Genomic DNA, 22,984 nt, shown 5'->3' with positions numbered 1-22,984 from the left:
GAGCAGAGGCCAAGTCTTTTCCTACTACTGCATCCCTAGCACAGAAGCCCCACTGCCTGGTACCGGGTAGATGTAACCATTTATGTTAAATGAATAAATGACAAAAAGGAAGGCCACAGGCAGGATGTCTAGGACTGATACCAGGTAGGGATGGATATCTGCAGGCCCCTGGCTCCTCAAGTTCTTCTTAGAACTCAGGAGGCCACCTGCTCCCAGCCCCACTGCCAGCCCCAAGAAGAGACAGCACTGGCAGAATTATTCTCATTTTATTTCTGGAGAAATTTGATCAGATGCAGTAACACTGATTCCAGGCGAGGGCAGGGGGCATGGGTACCCATAAAGCAACCAGTATCCTGTGGCCCAAGGTGCCCCCCATCCCCAGACCTGGGTTCCCCCTCAGTCACAGTTAAATAGAGGGAGGAAGATCTCCCCAGGGAGTCTTGGGAGGGTCTGCCTCTTGCACCCACCCCTCCACGCAGAGGAGTCTGAGCACAAGCTATTTACAGTATTCACATCCACTGTACCCCACCAAACCAAGGCAAATACTACAGGTAGCCCTTCCCCATGGGAGGAGGCCAGAGAGGCTGTGAGTGTATGTGTGTGTGTGTGTGTGGGGGGGTGTCCGCGCGTGTGAGCACACGAATGCACTGAGGGGCTCCAGCCAAAGAGACATCAGTCTATAAGGTGCAGGTTAAAAATAACAGAGAGGACCCAACCCTCAGGGGCCCAGGCCACTTCCAGCTTTGTTCTGTCTCTTTCTCTTGCAGACATCCTGGTAGATGATGCAAAGGAGCCCTCATAGTTGTGCCTGGATCCAAGGCAATCCCTTAAAGGACTTCTGGGAAAAAAGCAGGAGGGGAAACAGTCAGGGGAAACCAGGTTCCAAGCTCAGACGGCTGGGGGTCTTCAGGGTAAAGCTTGAGAGGGCCTCTGGCAGAGCTAGGAGAAGAGAGGGCACGGCTGAGGAGGCCAGGGAAGGCTGCTGGGAGGTACACATATAGCTCCGGGAGACAGGGAAACCTACCTGTGACCTGCGGGGCCTGCACCACAGCTTTCTTGAGGAAGGCTTCTGCCTCTGCGAAGGGCAGGAGTGCCTCTGGAGTTCGGCCCAGACTCTTGTCCCCGGAGGGTCCTTTAGGGGAGAAGCCATTCTCCTGGTGTGCTGGGAGAGGCTGTAGGCCATTCACCAGGGACCCCGGCGACTCCTTGTTTGGCAGGCTGTGGATGCAGAGGCCAACGCTTAGGCACCTCCCAGCGTAGGACAGCCCGGGTACCCCACAGCGCCAGCTTGACCTTGCCTCCCTGCTCTCGGCCCCTGGGGTTGGGAGCTGGTACCTCCACTGAGGCTCCTGGGGGGCCAGCTCCTCTTTCTGCACAGCCTCCTTCTGCAGCCCGGAGGGCCGAGCCTCTATGGCTTTCACAGGGTCTATCCCTGGGAAGGAATGGCCACCAGTTAGGGGCTGGTGAAAGGATGAGGTCTGAGGATCGGGATGGAAACGAGGGGGACAGGCCTTTACCTGGGCTGGAATTGTTGGCCTTTGCCTCCTTTCTGTCCTGCTTCTGCTTTGAAGAGGAAGAGCAGTCAGGCTCAAGGGGATATCTGGCCCCATCCCACTGAGCTGCTGAATTCTTCTCTCCCCAGCCCAGACCCTGAGCAGCCTCCCAGACGGCCTCCCTCCTCCACCCTGGATGCCTTCCCCAACGGACCTCCACTCCCAACACCGCTCTTGGAGGCATCCTGACCTTGGTTTCAGCAGCTTCCGACTTCCGAGTCCTCTTCATGATTTCCTCCAGGCGCTGTTTGGAAGCCCCACACCAGTTAGGCCCAAGCCCCGCCCTAACCCTCAACCTCCCACCAGCTAGTCCTGGTCCTGGAGTTTCAAGGCCCTTCCAGCTCGTATCCATTCTTTCCAGGCCAGGAAGCCGACCTCACCCCAACTCCTTCTTGTCCTACCCTCTACAAGTCCAAGGCAGGGCCCACTTCCCAGCCCCACCAGCCCCTCCAACGGAGCGGGGGCTGAGCCCAGGAGCTGGCCCCGCCCACTAGGACCAAGCCCCGCCCACAGAACTCCCGCCCGCCGCTCTGCACACCTTTTTGCGCTCCTGCCGCTCCTGCTCCTCGCGCTGGAAGTGCTTTTCCCGCTCCAGACGCTGCCGCTCCGCTTCTTCTCGGGACCGAGCTTCGGCCTCCTCTTTCTGCCAGAGAACCCCGTGAGCTTTAGGCAGCCGGCCTCCAGCTGTCCCTCCCGGTCGGCCCCAGTCCCGCCACGAGGAGGCGCCCGCGCCCCGCCCCGCGGGGGCACCTGCTTCTGCAGCCGCTCCAGTTCCTCCTGCTCCGCCTGCGCCTTCTCCCGGGCCTCCTGCTCCTCCCGCCTCCTGGCCTCGGCCTCCCGCTCTGCCCGGGCCTCGGCCTCCCGAGCCAGCTGCTCCTCTCGCATTCGCCTGGGGGACAGAGGAGACTCAGGCTTATACCCAGCTTCTTCTCCAGCCCCTGTAAAGGCCTCCTCCATCCCCGAGGGCGTGCTCACTTGTCCCTTTCTGCCTGCAGCCTCCGCTCCTGTTCCTCGCGCTCCCGCTGCTCCCGGGCCTGGCGCCGCTTCTCAGCCAGGAGCCTAGTGGCCTCTTCTCGGTCAGTCGTGCCAGCCATCGGTTTGCTAGGGGTCACCAGGGGAGCAGGGGCTGGGGGTGAGGTCAAGACTGCTGTATCTGGAGCGGGATCCAGGACCAGGAATCAGCACACACCAGCAGAGGCACCTCCATCACCCCTGCACGCCCCCGTGCCTCCTGGACCTCAGGGCGATCCAGGTGGCCCACCCGCCCAACTCCTGCCACCAACTCAGAGCAGTGAGGTCCTCCTCTCTGGCAGGAGCCTCCTTTTGCCAACACCCAGTCCCCAGGCATCTCTGGCAGCCCACACCTCTGACCGCCTGCCCCTCACAGGCAAAGCTGGCTTCTCTGCCCTGCCCACCTTTTGGCCTCTTCTCTCCTTGCCCACCTGCAGGGATCTCTGTGGGTTGCTCCTCCTGGGGCTGGGCTGGGGTGGGTGAGGGCACAGGCGAGGGTGCTGGTGAGGCTGGGGCTGCAGGCTCCTTCTCGTCACTGGCCTTGCCCTTGCTCTGGTTCTTGTCCTCAGGCCCCACCACACTGAGGCTCTCCTTTGCCTCATCCTTCCTCCGAACCCGCCCCTTGGGTGATGCAGTGGTACCTCGGGGGGACGGTGGTTTTGGGGGCAGAGCATGACCTGGCCCTGGGCTGAGGCAGGGAGAGGCAGGCCTGTGCCAGGATGTGGAGGGAGAGGATGGCCGGGCCTTGGATTTGGGACTGGGAGAAAAAAAGAAGAGTTAGACCTTGAGGGCACAGAGTGTCCACGCACACACATGTACACACTTTCAGCATGTCACTTCCTCAGGGAAGGGTCCTCCCCAGGCTTGGGTCGGCACCCCACCTTATGTGCTCTCACAGAAACATAAAATTTCCTTTTAGAGCATACATCCCAGTTTGTAATTACATGTTCATTTGTGATTGTTTGATTAATGTCTGTTTCCCCAATAGCCAGTAAGACTAATAAGAGCAAGAACTAGGCCTAGGGACTTCCCTGGTGGCGCAGTGGTTAAGGCTCTGCGCTCCCAATGCAGGGGGCCTGGGTTTGATCCCTGGTCAGGAAACTAGGTCCCACATGCATGCCGCAACTAAGAGTTCACCTTTCACAACTAAGGAGCCTGCCTGCTGCAACTAAGAAGCCCACGTGCTACAACTAAGACCCAGGGCAACCAAATAAATAAACATTAAAAAAAAAAAGAACTAGGTCTGGTTTGGCTCACAGAAACATCCTCAGCACCCAGAACAGTACCTGGCAAGGACCATTCATGCATCCAGCAGGTATCTGTTGAGTGCTTACCAGACGCCAGGCACTGTTCTAGGTGCTAGGGTACTTCGGTGATCAAAACACTCCCCCCAACCCCCAAAAAAATCCTCCCTCGAGCTTTCCTTCCAGAGGTGGGTGCCTAACACATATTTACGAATGAATGGCTGCCTGGCTGGCTAGCCAGCTGCCTGGCTGGCTGGCATAGGCAGGCGGTGCCCCACTGCCCGGCCCACCTGAGCTCCGCGTTGCCAGTGGAGAGGCGCGGGCGCGGAGAGGCAGGCAGCGACTGGCGCTTCTTGAGGGTGCGCTCTCGGGCCAGGGCACTCTTCTCCTTCTCGTTTTCCCGCTCCTTGTCCTTCTTCTCCTTTTTCTGCACCTGGGGAGGAGGGTTAAGGAGAGCGTAGAGAGGGGGAGCAGAGGTCAGAGGCGCCCACACTGCCCTGGATGGGATCCCTGTCCCCACCACTCACCAGCGAAGCCTCGGGCCGGAGGCGGGCCGGGGCAGGGCTGCCCCCGGCGCTGGCCTTGCGGCGCTCCCCGGCGGGGGCGCAGCGGTGCCCGCTTCGGGGGGCGCTGCACGGCGTCAGGGGGCTGGCGGAGGCCGAGCGAGGGCACACGGGCACGGCTGCGGAGGGATGAGTGTGGTCGGGGCGCGGCCCACTCACGAGGCTGGCCCCTGTCCCACCTCTCAAGGGGGCTCTCCCAGGACCGTGGCCCCTACCCTGGTCCCGGCCATTTCGGGGCAGGGTGACTGCACTGCGACTCCGTGCCAGGAAGGAGAGGGTGGGCGTCATCAGACGGTCCACAATGCTGCTCTCCCATGGGCTCAGCTGCAGGCTGCGATCTAGGGGGAGATGCCGGGAGAAGCGGGTTACCGCAGGGCCAGAGCAGGCAGAGGCATCCGGAGACCGCCAGGTACCACCCCCATGCTGAGCTCAAGGTCTCCTCCCCCAGGAGACCTCTCCCCCCAGTCGTGGGGGTTACACAGGTCCGTCCTGGGGTCTGACCTCCACTGCAGACCCAGGCAACGAGACACTTCCCATGGCAATGTCCTGCAGGGCTAGAGGGTCCCCTCCTACCGCTCTCCCCAGGTGAAAGGGTTCTGCACTGAGTATAGAGAGGAGCCACCCAAGGTTGGTGGCAGACCCAACCGCCCACTTCCATGTCCCACTTCCTGCTCTCAGAGGGCTGGCCTGGGGAGGCATGCCCCATGGATCTGGGACAGTGGGGTTCCTTGTGCTCCTCTGACTGAGGAGAGGCCCAGCTTTTGTGCATCCCATGCCAGGGAGAGGCTGCTAGGGGGGCCTGGCTGCCCTGGGCCACCCTGCTCTGTCCCCTCAGCTGCTGGGTTATTTTTAAGCTTCAGTCAGGTGGGGTTGGTAACAGCAGCTGATTTGGTTGCTAGGCAACAGAGCAACCAAATAAAAGCTGGAGAAACTTATAAATAACTCCTACCATGGCCCCTTCACATGTGAGCACCAGGGCATGGTGGGAACACAGGGGCTGTGCCACCCTCCTTGGCCAAGGCTCTGGAGCCAGCCAAGGCCATGGCTGGGGCTCTGAAAGCAGAGAAGGCAGGGTGGCATGGGCCCTCCAGGGTGGAGTCAGAATAAGAGGGCTCCTCCACACACGGCACCCAGGCTCGTCGGGTACTCGGGGGCAAGGCCACCTGCCTAAGGCTGGCCTAGGCCAGCTGGCTGTGGTTGGAGATGAGGCTGCCTGCCCATTCCCACCCTCCACCGCCAGTCCCACCCCCAACCCACCTGCTCTTGAGGCCCCAGCCAGGCTCTCTGCCTGCTGGGTCACTGCCCTTTGTCTCTGTTCTCCTCCCCTGTGGGGCACACCTCTGTTCGCAGGGCCCAGACCCAAATGCCGGCTCCCCCGAGGGGTGCAGAGCCCCGAGTGGGGTCGAGTGGGGATGGAGACCTGGGGTATGTGAGGGCTCCTGGGACCTGGGGTTCTTGCTGAGCTCTGGATGAGGCTTGGTGGGGACTACAGGAGCTCTGGAGGGAGGAGGGCTGGGCCTTCTCTTACTTCTACTGGGGGAGTTCCAGAGTGTGGCAGAGGACTTTGAGAGCCGCTTGTTGATTATAGAGTCCACGTGTTTGGGCAGGTTTACTGCCGACACGGAGCACCTGCTCCCACCTGGAGGGGAAAACACACGGCATTAGGGCCGGGCCGGACGGGAGCCAGTGGGGGCACTGAGGCCTTCCATGCAGGATGCTCCGCGGGCAGGAGGGGACAGGGAGGAGTGGGCAGGCTAGGAAGGGGAGGAGGAGGCAGACTCGGCTCTGAGAGGACGGGGGTGGGGGGGTGGGTAGGTGACCAGAGACAACCTGGATTGGGGGAGCCGACGAAAAAGGAACAGAGGAAGGAGATGGAGTAAAACTAGAGAAACTACAGCCTTCCTGGCCAGGAAGTTACTCCCTAGGGCTGGGTGCTGCAACCCCGCCCCCATAACCACCCAGCGTCGGCACTTGCTGGCACTGCCCAGCCAAGGCTCTATGGCTACAACACCCACGGTACTGGGACAAATGCAGAGACGTTCCTAAACAGAAGAACCCATGGTCAAAGTCACTCACACAAATCCACATATTCATAGGGACACACAAAGACAAAGACGTGCAGGCCCGGGCATATAGTGATAGGTACTTCCACATGCATGCGTGTGTGCAGACATGCACAGATACAGAAACAAAAACAACAGAAAGAGGGTCAGACCCAGATGCACACAGGCACAAATACATTGAAACAACTTAATCATATTTGTAACAGCTAGAATTTGCTGGATGCTTACCGTGTACCAGGCACTGTGCCGGGCACCACACACATATTACCACACTTGATCCTCCCCAACATCTACCTACAACCTCGGAGGCAAGTAGTACTGTTATCCCCATTTTACAGATGAACAAAGTGAGACAGCAAGAAGTCAGAGGTCACACCACACGTGCCAGAGCTGGGATCCTGACCCAATTCCGTCTGACTTGGGAACCCACACTGAGGTACACAAGGCCACAAACACACCAAGGCAAACACATATTAAGACACATAACGCACAGATCCACGAGCACATACGCCAAAAGATGCACAAGGAGAAATAGAGTCTTGCCATTACATAAAGACACCCAAACACAGCAGTACATACATGCCAGCAAAAAGTCAGACCAAAATCCGCGATGGCCCTACGTGAAGAGAACTCAGAGACAAAAATCTACCTTCCAAGACAGATACATAAGGGGGTGGCTGTTTTCTTTAAACATCCAGTGTCTGCAGGGTATTAAAGTGCTCTTCTATGCATCAGCAACTAATAGTAATTGACAGGAGCAATGAAGGCTAATCTAAAATGACAGAGGTTTGAAGAGCAAACCAAATGAAGAGACTCCACCTCTGACTTGATAGTGGAAGTCCTTGTAAAGGACTTGGCTATACAGACTTGGGTTTACAGATCATTCCAGAAGGCACAAGTCACACGAAACAGGGCATACCTGCTGCAGGGAGCTGCCAGCTCCTTGCACTGAAGCTGCTCCCTTCCCCCACCTCTCAGGCCCCAACCTCCCCCGCCCACCCTGCGGCCCCTCGGGCGCACTCACTGGTCTTCCGTCCTGGGGAACTGTGGTGCAGGGCCCCTGCCCAGGACCAGCGCTGCTGCCGGATTTCGGCCCACGTCTTCTTCACTGACCGCTGGATGGCTGCCTCATATCGCTCCTGGTGAGGAGGGGGCAAAGGGGAAGGGTCTGGGCTCAGAATCATTCCTCCTACCTGGGAGAAAGGCCCTCTCTCTCCTGGGACAGTGCCTCCCCCTATGATTGAAGACAGTTTGCAACAGATCCCTTTCAACTTGTTCTTGGGGAGCTTTTCACTGTTCTTGACTCATTATCTGAGTGTATGAGCTGTTTCTCTGAGGATGGAGCGGGACTCTCCGTGCCTGGGACTCCCAGGTGGGCCACTGGCACGAGGATCCTGACCCTGGAGCTGTGTTTGCTTTTAGCCTGAGGCCCCGGGGCAGGGCCAGGCTGCCTTTTCCTTCATATCTTCATGGTGCTCAAGCCAGGGTTCTCCTAACTAGGAGCTCACTCAGCGCACTCAGACAGACACATCTCTGCACACCTATACACACACACGTGGGGCACACACACACACATACGTGTACTGACAGCACAGGGTTACAAGTGCTCACCCTGGCGTGTACAGAACCAAACACATCTGCACAGATGCCCAGATGTAGTACCCATGGCACACAACTGCAGACACATGAACACAGATGTGCATACACACTAAGCCAGTGTGCAGATGTGTGCACACACACGCACACAGATCCACGTGCACCTGGTCAGAATTCAGCGTAAACGCACCTTGTTTTTCTCCAGTTTCTGCCGCTGCCGCTCCTCCAGGGCTGCTCGGCGTTGCTCGGCTTTGAGCCGCTGCTCCTCCAGCCGCCGCCGGCGCTCCTGGAGCTGCTTCTCCCGCAGCACCTTGGCCTTCTCCTCCTTCTCTAGCCACACCGCCTTCTTGGCCGCTGTGGGGAAAGGAGCCCCAGGGGGCGTGAGCAGTCCTGCAGCGCCCGCCCCAGCAAGTGTCTCCTCCAAGTGGCCTTGCCTGTTCCTCTGACCCTGGGTGGGTCTTTGCCCTGCCTGCTTGTGGGGGAGGTGCCTCTGCTCTCAGACTCCGCCCTCAAATTGAAGGGCATCCTGAAGATGGGTTGAGGCCTCAGAATGAGGGCTTCCCCAACGGGAGGCCTGTTTCTCCCCCATTGGCCTCATGGTCCCTGGGCACCGAAGGAGAAACCAGCTCTTTAGTGCCAGATCCCCGTCTGACTTTGGGGTCTGCTGTACCGATACTCATGTACTGTGATTAGGAGCGTGAGATTTGGGGTGAGATGAGGCTTCTGGGTCTGAATCTCAGCTATGCCCCTAGCTGTGTGGCTCAGGCAAAGGATTTCATCTTTCTGAGCCTCTGTTTCCCCATCCTCAGAATGGGTAGAGGGTTAGGTGGGATAAGCGTACTGCTCACTAGCACAGTGCACATAATAGATGCTCCAGAAGTGTCAGTGTTACCAATAGGACGTCGATGGTGGTGACGCTGAAGAAGATGCTACTGCTTCCCACACACTTACCCAGGTACTTGGCCCGCTCTTCCCGACGCTCCTTCGCCAGCTTGTGTCTCTCTCCTGCCTTCTTTGCATCTTAATAGAGGGAACAAGAAGAGACTTAGGTCAAGAGCCTCCCCCAAGAGGGGAGTCAGCCTCAGGGCCCTCCCCAAAGGCCTCATCCCACGCCTTTTCTTATCTCCTCCAGGGTAGAGACTCCCTCTTGTGGAGGGCTGGGACTGGGCCCAGGACTAGGGACATCACACATACCTTGCTTCGTGGGAGGGCTGTCGGCAGCTGACACTGCTGTTGGAGATGGCTGGCTGCTCCTTCGAGGAGGCCTGGCATCCCGTGGGCCTGTGGCTGGTGGGGTGGGTCCCCTGATCTTCACTTCTGAGAAAGGGGACTCTTCCTGCTGCGGGGCTGGCCTAAGCCCTACCAGCTCTGGGGGGCTCTCTGGTTCCAGTGGGAGCTGCTTAGGGCCAGTGATGTTCTTCATGGCGGGAGGGGTGTCTGGGGGAGTGTCGGGCACCAGGGCTGACATCGGTGGTGGTGGCGGCGGCGGGGAGGGGTCACCTTCTGGAGAAGGTCTTGGCTCTGGAGGGGTCCTGGCTGCCACATCTGGAAGAACAACACAAGAGAGGAGAGAAAGTCAGATAGAACATCTATGCCATCAGTTCAACATGTAGCTCTCTCCCTTGTCCAGCTGATATTCATTCATTCATACATGTTTATTGAGTTCCTTCCATGTGACAGGCCCTCTTCCAGATACTAATGATATAACGGTGAGAAAATGGCCACAGTCCCTGCCTCTGTGGAGCCCACACTCTAGCAGGGCAGACAGACAGATAGCTAGACGATTACAGTATAGAATAAGTACTATGTCTGGAGTAGCAAAGCAGAGATGGTTAACCTATATTGGAGGGGCTTCCTGCAGAAATTATAGCCAAGCTGAGGTCCAGGATGAGCTGGAGTTGGCAAACCAAGGAAGAGAGGGTTCTGGCTAAGAGAAGAGCATTTGCCAAGGGGCAGCAGGGAGCAGGGTGTATCGGAAAAGCTGAGAAGTTTGTAGTAGTTATTAGTGCACCAAATGGTAATGATTGGTTTCCATGTCTGCCTCCCTCACCTTTCTGCTTTACCTTGGGGTCACAGTGCCCATCCCAAGGCCTGGTGCTCAGGGGCTGCCAGTGCTGGGCACAGTGGGATGCATGTGTGGAATCCCCAAAAGGGTAGGCAACCAGCGACATCCCCTTTGTCATCTTTTTTTTCTTTCCCAACCACCCTCAGATTTCTTCTTTTAAGACACTGATATTTCAGGGTCCCTGTAAAAGACACCAAAGTGCCAAGTAAGGAAGCCACATGTGAACATGTACATGTTCATGTACACATGTGAGCACAAGTACACTATTGCGTAACAGAAAGACAGGCTTGGGAGTCAGCCTGATGAGGGCCTGATTCTGACTTCACCATCCCAAGACAGGAAGAGAGGGCCTGATAACCTTGGGGAAGCCACTCAACTGCTCTAAGCCTCAGTTTTCATATCTGGAAAATGGGGACTATAAGCCCAAGCTGATAGGAATGTCAGTGAAGTGCCTGGAACAATTCATGTGCCAGCAAACAATACTTCCCTCTATTTTCCTGTGAGTCTTATGAAGCTGCCAAAGAGAAGTCTCTGCATGTTGAGCCCTGATGCCATCTACTGCTGCCCTCTGGGCACTGAGGGGATTGGTGGGGACACAGCCACTGCCTGGGTGTAGGGATCAGGGCCAGGGTCCATGGAAAGGTCAATCTAAGGAAGCATTTTTCGCTCTTGCCAGGTGCCTCCACCATGCAGGGTCCTCTGCCCTAGGAATGGTGGCCCTCTCAGGAGGTGACAAACTCCCCATCCCTGTGTGTGACAATGTGTATGCAGGGAAAGGACACTCCCAAGCAGTCAGCTTTGGAACTCTGGGGACCCTTTTCAGGGAGACGTGTGTCCAGTGGGCTCTGAAGAAGGCAGGCTATTTGAATATGTGGCCTCCCCACTAACTGTGTGACCTTGGGCTAGTCACAGGCCCTCTCTGTGCCATAGCTGCTCTTCTGTAAAATGCAGATAGTAGGACTGTGATGAGTGTTAGTGACAACAATAACCGCTAACATGTGTATATTTCTCGAGAGCTTCCTATGTTGAGAGCATTTTACACATATTAGTTTTAATCCTTATGACAATACTTCTGAAGAAGGCACTATAAATATCTCTTTCACACAGAGGAGGAAAGTAAAGCAAAAAGAGGTTAAGTAAAGTAGTTTGAGGTCATTCAACTGGGAAGTGAAGGAGTCTGGACTTGAACCCAGTGTTTGTCACCACAGCCCATGCTCTTAGCCCCACACCCTCCTGCCCCTGTGTCAGGCAGTATGGGGTAACACATGTTACACAATGAAATTATCTGAGGCTCACACTATTTCCCCCTCATTCCTTCCCTTCCAGCTTCCTGGGCTCCAGGCAAGAGCCCCAGCTAAGGCCCTTTTCCCCCAGTGGTCCCTCAAACTCTGCCAGTCCCTAGGCTCACGACAGCTCTCACCAGACCAGCTCCAAAAGGCTGCCTGGTCACTGCTAGTCGACTTCCCAGCCACCCGCAAACTCCTTTCCAATTCCAATGGGCAAAAAAACTAGTGGCAACCATTTAGTGAGTGCTTACTACATACCGAGAACTGAGCTGGGCCCTTTGTATCCCCATCCTGCATCTTCATATGAGCTCTGAGAATCTTATCCCCATTTGACAGATGAGACTATCAAAACTTACCCCACTAAGTGATCTGTCCAGGGTCATAGAACTAGTATGTGGCAGAGGCAGGATTGAACCCAGGACTGTCTGGGGCCAGAGGGCCTAGGTATGTAGGTATCAATACAAAGCTTGAAGGCTGAGGTTGAGGCCTGCTTATTGCCATTCTCCTAGCGCCTGTGCCTGCTACGTGTGTTGCGAGGAAAACTGGTAGGCGGCTGTTTGTCTACACCTAGGCAAATCACACCCACCACGCAAGACAGTGAACTTCCAACTAGCTTCTTTTTTTTTTTTTTAAAGCACTATTACTTTTTTTTTTTTTTTTAATTTATTTATGGCTGCGTTGGGTCTTCGTTGCTCTGCGCAGGCTTTCTCTAGTTGCAGTGAGCGGGGGCTACTCTTCGTTGCGGTGCGCAGGCTTCTCATTGCAGTGGCTTTTCTTGTTGTGGAGCATGGGCTCTAGGCTCTTGGGCTCAGTAGTTGTGGCTTGCAGGCTCTAGAGCGCAGGCTAAGTAATTATGGCACACGGGCTTAATTGCTCCATGGCATGTGGGATCTTCCCAGATCAGGGCTCAAACCTGTGTCCCCTGCGTTGGCAGGCGGATTCTTAACCACTGTGCCACCAGGGAAGTCCCCCAACTAGCTTCTGACTAGCCCTGTGAAGGGAGTCTCGGAAGAAGTAGAGGGATGAGGCCTGGAAGGGCCTGCACCTGGGCATCAGATGCAGCGGGGTGGAAAGGTCTTGGGCTTCAGAGTCAGACAGGCCTGAGTAGGGAATTCCAGCTCTGCTGTGGGACCTTGGACAGGCCCTGAACCTGTCTGAGCCCCAGTTTCCTCAGGCTGGGGCGTATGGTGTTGGGACCTATGGTGAGTAGGTACACCACCTCTGGCACCTGACAGGGGCTCAGTAAGCAGCACCTGCCTGGAAGAATTGGTCCACTTCTTCCCATCTCTGCCACAAGCGCCCACGTGGGTCAGGCCTTCACGCCCACTGCTCCATGACACTGCTCTTCTCAAGGTCACCAATGACCTCCGCATTGCTAAGTCAGCAACCATTTCCTGGTCCTCGTCCTGCTGACCTGTCAGCCGCATTTGACACGGTTGATCCCTCGGTGCTCTTTGAACACTTTCTTCAATTGGCTCTGAAGACAACAAGCTCTCCCGATTTCCTTCAACTTGCTGGCTGTGACTTCTCAGGCTTCTTTGCTGGTCCCCCCTTAACTTCCTAACCTCTTAGCACCGGAGTGCCCCAGGGCTCCGGTGAAGACCTCATCTCTTTTTGGTCTACACGTACTCCCTTGGTGATCTCATCCAGACTCATGGCTTTAAATACCATTGCTCTGCTGATGACAACCAAATTTGTACCTCCAGCCCAGACGTCTCCCTTGAGTGCCAGTTTAGCTCATGCAACTCCCTACTTGACACCCCTGGATGTCTTACTGATGCCCCCAATTTTTTTTTTTAACATCTTTACTGGAGTGTAATTGCTTTACAATGGTGCGTTAGTTTCTGCTGTATAACAAAGTGAATCAGTTATACATATACATATATCCCCATGTCTCCTCCCTCTTGCGTCTCCGTCCCGCCCTCCCTATCCCACCCCTCTAGGTGGACACAGAGCACCAAGCTGATCTCCCTGTGCTATGCGGCTGCTTCCCACTAGCTATCTATTTTACATTTGGTAGTGTATATATGTCCATGCCACTCTCTCACTTCGTCCCAGCTTACCCTCCCCCCTCCCCGTGTCCTCAAGTTCATTCTCTATGTCTGTGACGCCCCAAATTTAACATCCAGAACTGAGCTCCCGATCTTTCTCCCCCAAACCCTGCTCCTCCTCCAGTGTTCCCCATCTCGGTCAATGGCAACCCAGTCCTTCCAGTTTCTCAGGCCAAAAATCTTGGAGTCATTTTAGAATCTTTTCTTCTTGTCTCACAGCTCACATCTAATGTCTCAGTAAATCCTTTTGGCTTCACATGCCAAGTATATTCTGAATCCAATCACTTCTGTCTCCACTTCTATCATCGTGGTCCAGCCACTATCATCTCTCATAAAAGTCTCCCTGCTGCCATTCTTTGTTCCCCTTTGGTCTTTTCTCACCACAGCAGCAGAATGATTCTTTTCAAGAATAAGTCAGATCAGGAGTTCCCTGGTGGCCTAGTGGTTAGGACTGCAGGCTTTCACAACCGTGGCCCACGTTCAATCCCTGCTTGGGGAACTGACAAAATCCTCCAAAGATGCCCCACCTCAAGGGAGGAAAAACCAAAGGCATCACAATGGCTTCCAAGGCCCTTGGGGATCCTCACTCTCCAACCCATTACCTCTTGGCCTCCTCTCCTCCTCCCCTTCTCCCCCTGCTCCATCTCTTCTGGCCACTGTTCCTTATTTGTGACAGGCATGCTTCTGCCTCGGGGCTTTGCCCTCGCTGTTCCCTCTACCAGAATTCTCTGCCCCAGGATCCTGCATGTCTCACTCCCTCACCTCCTTCAGATCTTTACCCGTATGTGACTTCTCATTCGAGCCTTCCCTGATCCCCTCCTTAAAACTACAAACTGTAGTTGAAGTCTCCCTCCCCTTTCCAACTGTATTCTTTTTCCTTCCAACTCTATTTTTCCCAGTAAGCATTAGTAGCACTTTAACACTGTCTCCCACCCCCAGAAGGTAATCTCCACGAGGGCACACATTTTTGTCTACTTTGTTTAGCTCTTCTATTTCTAAGGCCAACAGAGCCTGGCACACAGGTGCTCCACAGCTATTTGTTGAATGAATGTATCAATGAACTCCACCCTGGCAGATACCATCAGCACCTCTCTTCCTTGGATGACTGCAAACTCCCCCCACTGTCCTACCCGCACCCTTTCCCACTCTGCTCTTCACTGAGCAGCCAAAGTAATTGTTTCCAAATGCAAATCTGGCCATGGTATTCTTCCCCACTGGAAGCTTCACAGTGACTTCTCCTTGTTCTGAAGAGAAAGACAAAATTCTTGAACCCAGGCTGCAAGTCTGGCAGAGTCTGAAGCCCCTGTCTCCCTCCCGATACCTCTTGAGTCCCCACCTCTGCTCCCCCGCTCCCCACTTGCTCTCTACACTCCAGCCACACTGACCTTTTAATTCTGATAGCCTTGCACACTCCCTCTGCCACAGGGCCTTTGCACATGCTCTTTTCCCTCCATCTTTTCTTATTTAACTCCCATTCACCCTTCAGGTCTTCGCTTAGGCATCACTTCCTCAGGGAAGCCTTTCCTGGCCTCTCTGAACAGGGTAAATTCCTTCATTATATATAGTCATGGCTTCATGGGCCTCTTGTTTGGAGCACTGTGACTGTTACGATTTTATACTTCCTTGTTTGGTTCTTTTGTTATTGTCAGCCTCCCCCTAAGGGCTGGGCCGCATCTGCTCTGCTCGCCACTGCTTCAGCAGCAGCTACCGTGGTGCCCAGTATGTGGAGACCGTCACGAAATGCTGCCGAATGAGAATAAAGCACTGTACCAGGAAGCCACCCTCACCTAAAGCAGGTGCACAGAGGAGGAGATTTTTGCTCTAATAATGAGCAAACCCATGTTGCAATTTCTTGCAAAGGGATGAGCACTTGAAGGGAAGCAAAACAACTCCCCCTCAATTGAGTTTGGGCAGCTTATTGGACTAAGGTAGTCAGGGAGAAGTTAATAAAAGTAATAATGAGTGTTGACTCCAGCAGTTCAACAGAAAAAACTTCCCAAGAGGCAAGTTGCACGTTTGGAATTCTTCTTCTGACCTGGAGGACTATTGACCCCGAATCCAAATATTTTCCTCAGAATTATGCCAACCCTGATGAAATATCATTGGGACAGTGTTATTCAGAACAAATTATGTTAAGCCAAATTAATTCCTTGGTTAATTATCTACATGGTGTGGTTAAACCAATATCTGATTATTCCCATTTTCAATCATCAAATGTGATCCTTCAAGCCACCTCATTTTATTGTATTTTTGTGTGTGTCAAATTGTGAGGTTTTATTTTGCTATGCTGATATCTACCAGAAGTATTTGTTAAGAACTGGATAAGTGACAGATAGTTTGTATTCATTTCTTGGCACAAAGAGCATTAGCAGGGCAAAGGTGCAGGAGCTGGTTGCAGGGTCAGTAAGTCGTCTTCTCAGAAAACCCAAGAAGGACTGCAGAGAGATCGGGGCCAAGTCTCTCGGAGGGCCTGTCACATGTCTCAGGGTGCTTACTCCCCATCTCCACCCTCTGGGCGCTGGCAGGCCTTTCCTCTCATCCCTCCCCAACAACTGCTCCTGGGCCAAAACTCCTCTCACAATACCGATAACTCAGTCTGCCCTTTTGTCTGCCTGCTGCCCCTGCAAGAGTTGGTGGCGAGAATCCTTTTTGCAGCCCAGAGCTTTAGACAGGACCTACCCAGCACAGAGTAGGAATTCTGTGTCTGTTTAATGAACACCTGCATGGATGGATGGATGGATGGATGGATGCACTGTGGATAACATAGTAAAACCCCAAGCTGCTCCAAAGTCTAGCCTCTCTAACCTTAAATGTCTTTACTCTATCAGAGCCTTGTATGTGCCCTGCCAGCTCCTCAGCCCAGGAAGGGAAACACAGCTGAAGCCCTACAGTACACCAGGCACCTTCCCTTATCTCATCTAGTTCTTATTACAGCCCCAAAGGGAAAGTGCTATAGGGGCCCCCGTTCCCCAGGTGCGAACACTTAGACAGGTTAAGTGAACTGCTCACGTCAGTGTCAGAGGTAGGACAGGGCCCAAGGCTGTCTGATGACAAAACCCTTATGTCACACTGTTTCTGGTGGGTGTCACATCACCCCTCCCTAAGGCTCCTGCCTGTTCCCTGAAGAAGGAAGTGATTCAGTGGTTCCCCTGGGGAGGTTTCCCCCATGAAGACGAAGGGTGCAGGTGGGGCAGGCAGGCACTGAGCTCAGAGGGCAGGAATGCAGGGAAGGCAGGCGCCTGCCCAGGCTGGCCACCAGGAGCCAAGAAGTGGGGCACCTGAGCAGGTGTGAGGGCGAGTGGCCCTTCTCCAGGAGGCTGAGCAAGGGAGTGCCCAGGGGAGGAGCTGCACAGACAGCAGAGGTCAGCATCTAGCTGACCCCTAGCCAGAGCCTTCCTGGCTCTCGTAGCAGCTCCTTAGGTGGCAGCACTGGACCAGACAAGCGAAGACAGGGAGGCCGACAGAGGGGCAAAGACACACACGCAGACAGAGGGTACACACTGCAGAGAGAGAGAGACCCAGACAACGTGGACAGAGTCTGCATAATGGCTAGAGACAAGACACGTTTCTTTTCTCTCTCCTGTTACATACAGAAAACAGACCTACTGGGATTCAGAAATCTGCGCGCGCGTGCGCGCACGCACACACACACACACACACACACACATGCAGTCAGGCACCCCCTCCGAGGCACAGACAGAAACCTCAGAGATTCATACAGCACTCAGGGACGTGATGTCCCAGTACATTTACACAGCCTCATCCAGGTCACTTCGGCCCTGCCCCTCTGGGCACTCCTTTACCTGGGCCCAGGGAAAGTCCAGTTAACTGCAGCAACAGCTAATGCTGTGTCAGGCACAGCTAAACACCTTAAAGCTTCAGTCCTTTTCATCTTCACCACAATCCTATGAGGTCGACATTATTACCCCATTTGACAAAGGAAATAGATTCAGAGAGATTAAGACACTTGCTGGTGAGTAGCAAAGCTGGGTTTGGGTCCCAAATCAGGGTGACAGTCTGTTCCTTCACTCTGCTACCCAAAGGGGGCAGCCTCCTGGGTTTCCTCTCCTGGAGAGATCTGGGCTGGGAGGATGGGGTGGGCAGGAAGGACAAACCCCGGGAGATGCCTGATCATGGGGCTGGGACAGAGGGGAGCCTTAGGGGGCAGCATTACTCCCAGCCGGGACAGAGCTGAGCCAGCTCTGAAAGGGAGTGAACTAGGAGAGGGACAGCCTGCTCCGGTGGTCCTCCGAACCTGGGCCACAGGCCCTTCGCAGCAGGGCACTGGGGCCAGGCCGTGGGCCTCTGTGGGTGATAAAGCCGGGATCCCACCTGAGACTGCAGATCTGAAGAGCTCTCTGGCCCGGTTGGTGGCCATTGTTCCCAGCCTCCAATCAGGAGCACCCACTTCCTGTTATTTTAGGCGGCAGGAAATGACCCCATCCCACAGCTTGGGCCCTCCCTCAGCCCCAGCAGGGCTGCCCACGCTGGGGCCTAGAAGCTGAGGACAGAAGCCCAGACTTAGACCAAGGCCTGAGGATGGCCTACTGGCTGAACAGTCACCACTGCCTGAGTCCAGGGCCTCCTTCCGGTCCGACTTGCTCAGATTCCAACCCAGCGGGAGGCACAGAGGACCCAGGGCTCTGCTGATTCTACCTCTGCCTGCCAGAGAAAAGATCACAGGGTCCCTAAAACCAAGACGCCCATAGAAGACCAGTCATGCAAGGACAGTGGGCCAGACTCTATCACCAGCTGGCTTGGCCATGCTAATTCAGCATAGAGGTTTGGTGCACAGGCTTTAGAGTCGGATGCACCTGGGCTCAAATCGTGTTTCTGCCAGTACCTAGCTGTGTGACTTTAAGCAAATTACTTCCCTCTCTGAGCCTCATCTATAAAATGAGGATATGGGACTTCCCTGGTGGTCCAGTGGGTAAGAATCCGTGCTGCCACTGCAGGGGGTGCGGGTTCAATTCCCGGTCAGGGAACTAAGATCCCACATGCTGCGCGGCACAGCCAAAAACGAAAAAGAAAATTTGAATAAATAAATAAAATGAGGATAATACTAGTCCCTACCAGGATAGTTCTGAGAATCAAATGAGACAATGCACGGGACGTACTAAGTGCTACGTGTGGCACAGAGAAGGTCCTTAATAAACAGGGGTGGGAGATAAAGTAGGATCACCAGGAGGGTCTATTCTTGGCCCATATCTCCTCTTATAACTGGGGAGGAACACTAGATACCAGGTTGTCTACCCCCTACCATGCTCTCTGCTCCCCTCGGGGCAGAGCTGCAGCTGAGAGGTGATGGTGGAGATGCTGAAGGCTGTGCCCTGGGGTGCCAGGCAGAGCTGCCACCTCCAACAAAGCTGCATTATCTGGGCTGGCTCGTTGGCTGCCTTACCGGCCCCAAGGCCCAGTGGGGACCCAAGGACATGGTCCCCAGCTGCTTGAGGCCAAAATCCCAACATTAATCAGAACTGAGACCTGCCCTGACCACCCTCAAGTGCCACCACCCCAGCCTGGGCCCTGCTTTCAGTTCCTTCCCTGCTCCCTCAGCCCTGCCCCACCACCAGCTGATGCCCATCCCTGAGGAGGAGGAGCTGGGGGAGTGAACTGGCCTGGTGCCCCTTCCTCCTTATTTGCATATGCATGACTGCACATTAGGAGCTCATTAGAGGCCTCATTATTGGGCCCACCAACCCAGGGAGGGACAGAAACTGTCAGTGGGAGCTGCCAGCCAGGCTGGCTGCTGTATGTAGAGAGGCAGTCCATTTTCTCATCCATTCAGGTCCACGTCAAATGCCTCCTCTGTGAAGTCTTCCACAAGCAGATTCCACCAACCACTGTATCACTGTTATACCTGGACTTCCCAGCAGTGAACACATCGGCTTCCCCCACTGGGCTAGGAGCTCCCTGAGGGTCGTGACTCTGATTCACTTCTCTGCCATCTGTACAGCCAGCACCAAGCTGGCACATGGCGGGCATCAGTATGGCTGCGCTGGATGGCTGCACCCATCCCCTGGGTCTCTCTCCTACTCCCAACTGCCCCACTTCAAGTATGGGGCCCTCTGTTCCCCAGATACAGCCTGGCTCATGTCTGTCTAGAACGCACCTCCCCCTTGCTCTCTGGCCTACATTTACCTCCTGAAGTTCTAATTAATCACACCTCCACCTCAGGCCTCTGAAGGAATTAAAAATAATAACAACAAAAATAAATAGTGTTTATTGAGCATTGACTACGTATCAGGGCCTCTCCTAAGTGTCTTATGCGTTTCTCTAACTTAATGATCCCAATGTCTCTATGAGATAATTTCCAGCATTACTGTCATTTTATAGATGGGAAAATTTAAGACTTAAGCAAATTACCTAAGGTCACACAGTAGTTAGTTACGAAGGGGAGACTTAAACTGTTTGATTTCAGAGTCTACACTCTTAAGCAAACTGACTCCCAATTCCTGCCCTCACTTCCTCCATATTTCGTACCTCGCTGCTGGCACCAGTTCCAATAAGCATAACGACAATAATGGCAATAACACTGTATTGCAGGTGTCTGTGTGCCAGGTTCCTTTAGGTACATCACCTCTGACCCTCACATTAACCCCACAAGGTTGATAATACTACCTCCATTTTCCAGGGGCATAAACTGGCCAGAGGAGGTTAAGTCACTTGCTCCAGTCCACACTTGACCCCTGCTGCATGCTGCCTCCTGTTAATGCTCAATGTGCAAAGGGAACTCAAATAGGGCAGGAATCACATCATACACACTCGGTGTCTCAGACCCATGCCTCAGACTCTCACAAGGGCACGTGTAGTGGACAATTCCTTTACTCCCTGGAAGCTCTTGACTCACAAGGGCCCTTGTCACCTTCAGCTTCTCTGTGTAGGGACCAGCCACCACCCTGACCCAGGTTCTCATGTAACTCCATCTAGGTCCCTATGTGTAGAAGTCTTCCCAATCCAGGACCCTGTATGCAGGACCCACTCAGGCGCCCCCCAATATAGCCAAGCAACCCGCCCATGCCCTCACGTTCAGTCCAGACATCCCACTCCAGTGCCCTGCTTATAAACCAGCTACTCACTCCAGCTCTCATCTCTGGCCCAGTAATCACCGCCATTCAGGCCCCGATGTACACACCAGTGCCAGAGACCCTCAGCTGCAGAGGGCCAGTAAGCAGATGGAACTGACCCAGCCTAGGCCTCCCTGGGTCCCCTCTTAGGCTCAGCAGAGCCAAGACGGACCAAAGTGCCATTGTTCCAGCACAGCCTACAAACCTCCCGAACCACAACAGTCTGACAGCCTCCCCTTTGCGTCCTCCAGCTCCCACACCCACAGGATCCCCTCCAAGCACCCACACTGGCATGAGGAGGATCCCACCCACGGCCAAGAGGCTCCACCTTGTCCTGCACTCTCCGCACCCACAGACACTGTTTCATCCTGGGCCCATGGCCCAGGGGGCAGGGAGGTGACAGGGATTAGGCTCTAGGACTCTAGGGAGGTGTGGGGTTGGGGCCACCTCCCCCCTGAGTCAGTGGGAACAGGACTTAGGTCCTCAGTAATCAAGCTCTTCCCTCCCTTTCCAGGAAGACAGAGAAGGAGAAATCCCTCCCTCCAACCCCAGGCCCAACCAGAAACCTGTCCCCACCCCCTCATCAGCTGCTCCCAGATCCGAAAGGGATTTGCAGAAGTCCTGGGCACTGGTGGTTGGTGGGGTGAGGGGAGGGGAGAGAGCTTTGATGGTCTGGGGCCTGGAGAGAAAGAGAAAGAGAAAGAGGGAGGGAGGGAGAGAGAGAGAGAAAGAGAGAGAGAGGGAGAGGGAGAGAGGGAGTGTGTGTGTGCGTGCGTGTATGCGTGTGTGTGTGTGTGTGTGTGTGTGTGTGTGTAAGGGGGGTAGGTATCAGAAGCCTCAGCCTGAGGAATGATGTGGCAGGTCCCTGGAGTACCGGCCTCAAGCCTTCACCTCATTCTCCAGGGAAAGACTCAGGACCGGAGAGGCTGGGAAGGAGAGCACCAGGGTAGACAGATTTACTTCTGTCCCCTTCCTCCCCAAATCGGCCTGGGTGGGCTCCAGAGTAGGCCAGGCTGCAGGGGAATCGGCCCACTCCCCAGCTCCCGCCCTCGCCCCAAACAATGCCGCCTCCCCCTCCCCCTCGCCTTTATCCGGCGGGTTACTTGGCAGCCGCCGCTAGAGACCTCCCCTCCCCTCTCCTCCCCTCCCGGCCAGCCCGCAGCAGCAACAGGCCCTTTGCGCGGCAGCTGGAGGGATGGGGTGGGGGCGAGGTCTGGGCCAGGGCCTGGGCGTGGGGGGGAGGGGGGGCGCCAGGGCCTAGGCTTCGGTATGCAAAGCTTCAGGCCTGAGAATGTGGACCCCCGACACACACGTTCAGGCTGGGGTCACACGTGCCCACCGGGGATGGGGAGGGGGACAGACGCCCCAGCTCAGGAGAAGAGGATCTTCAGGGCCTGAGGTGGATCGGGAAGAAGGATAAAGGCAGGGAAGCCGAGGTGGCACTGGGCTGGGGCGGAAGGGTCACCAACAACTCCACATTGGGTTCCTCGCGGATCCTGGCGCCCAGGACGTCCCAGCGCCCGGGATGGGGGAGGGGGCAGCTGTCAGAAGATGCGTCGGTGGCCCAGAGCCGCCGACGCCGCTGCAACCTTTATTTTTGAACTTCCAAGTGGTCAGAGGGCTCGGAAGGGGAGGGGTCCCCGCCGACCGGGCCGGCCTCATCCTCGGCCTGTCCAAGGCCCCACGATCCCCCTCTCTCATCTCGCCTCTGGCATACCTGGGGCTGCACCGGCACCGGGCTCCGAACGTGAGCCGCTCTCCATGGCTGCGGCGTCACTGGGGAGTCTTCGGGATTTCAGCAGCGGCGACGGCGGCGGCGGCCAGCGGCCAGGATAGGGGTCCCGCGGCGCATCACGCCCGGCCCGGCCCGGCGGGCAACGATTCGAAGGCGGAGGGAGCTCCGGGGTAGGTCGAGGCTGGCTCGGCTGGTGGCCTGCGGGCTCGGAGTCGCCGGCCGCCCAGTGTCTGTCGGCTCCGGCCGCGATCCTGCTCCTCGCCCAGCGCCGGCCCAGTCCCCGCCGCGGCCCAACCCTATTGTACCGCCCGGGCTGGGCCTGGCCTCGCCGCTGGCGCGTACCAAGTTGGATGCGGGGAGGGCCACCCCCGCAGTGCCCGGGACCTAGCGGCCGCGAGCCCGCCCCACCCGCCCCGCCCCCGCTCTGGGGGTGCGGAGCCTCGAGCCTGGGGACGCGGCCGCCGCGGAGAGGACGCCACGGCTCCCGGAGGACGCCCGTCGAGCTGTCTCCCCCTGCGGCGGCGCGTTGGTACGCTCCGCAGCGCGAGGCGACTATGTAGGGAGCGCTCTGGTGACTCACCCGCCGCTAAGACTGGGGGGAGCAGGGGGGAGCCGCGATGGAAGCCCCCAATCCCACCTTGGAGCCTGGAAGCTCCGGCTCTGGGGCCTTGGCGGCAGCTTCAAGTCCTCATTCTCTCCCAAACCCACCTCAAACAAAATCCTCCCGGGGAACGTCGGGAGACCTGAAGG

The 22,984-nt window shown here is 55.9% G+C and overlaps 1 protein-coding gene across 10 annotated transcripts; it reads right to left on the bottom strand.

Moving 5' to 3' along the window:
• Positions 1-247: 247 nt before the first annotated feature.
• On the bottom strand, positions 248-22,575 carry MAP7D1 (MAP7 domain containing 1). Of its 10 annotated transcripts, none has more exons than XM_082615869.1 (18): positions 22,217-22,573; positions 9,225-9,575; positions 8,982-9,050; positions 8,221-8,384; positions 7,459-7,573; positions 5,900-6,010; positions 4,587-4,709; positions 4,336-4,490; positions 4,099-4,241; positions 2,969-3,321; positions 2,529-2,706; positions 2,304-2,442; positions 2,092-2,196; positions 1,744-1,797; positions 1,518-1,563; positions 1,336-1,432; positions 1,025-1,218; positions 845-939 (listed from the first exon to the last, which is right to left on the bottom strand). In XM_082615869.1, the coding sequence occupies exons 1-18, from the start codon at positions 22,260-22,262 to the stop codon at positions 866-868; spliced, it is 2,517 nt and encodes an 838-aa protein (XP_082471995.1). In that variant the 5' UTR covers positions 22,263-22,573; the 3' UTR covers positions 845-865. The 10 variants fall into 10 exon arrangements, with proteins under 10 accessions (XP_082471994.1, XP_082471995.1, XP_082471997.1 ...); XM_082615871.1 differs by having other exon boundaries at positions 1,518-1,560; positions 2,996-3,321; positions 22,217-22,570; XM_082615868.1 differs by lacking the exon at positions 845-939 and adding an exon at positions 248-838 and having other exon boundaries at positions 4,336-4,709.
• Between the last annotated feature and the right edge of the window lie 409 nt (positions 22,576-22,984).

This window comes from Mesoplodon mirus, assembly GCF_964341445.2.
Source record: "Mesoplodon mirus genome assembly, chromosome: 3".
Classification (NCBI taxonomy): domain Eukaryota; kingdom Metazoa; phylum Chordata; class Mammalia; order Artiodactyla; family Ziphiidae; genus Mesoplodon; species Mesoplodon mirus.
The sequence above is the reverse complement of the archived record's forward strand: the minus strand, read 5'-3'. Positions and strand labels throughout refer to the sequence as shown.

Bases quoted from the DNA above. Each gene is read 5' to 3' on its own strand.
- MAP7D1 (XM_082615863.1), bottom strand. From the start codon at position 22,262: ATGGAGAGCGGCTCACGTTCGGAGCCCGGTGCCGGTGCAGCCCCAG. The intron at 1,433-1,517 runs GTAAAGGCCTGT...ATTCCTTCCCAG, and splicing joins GGCCAACAATTCCAGCCCAG to GGATAGACCCTGTGAAAGCC. The intron at 940-1,024 runs GTAGGTTTCCCT...CTCTTCTCCTAG, and splicing joins GCAGGCCCCGCAGGTCACAG to CTCTGCCAGAGGCCCTCTCA.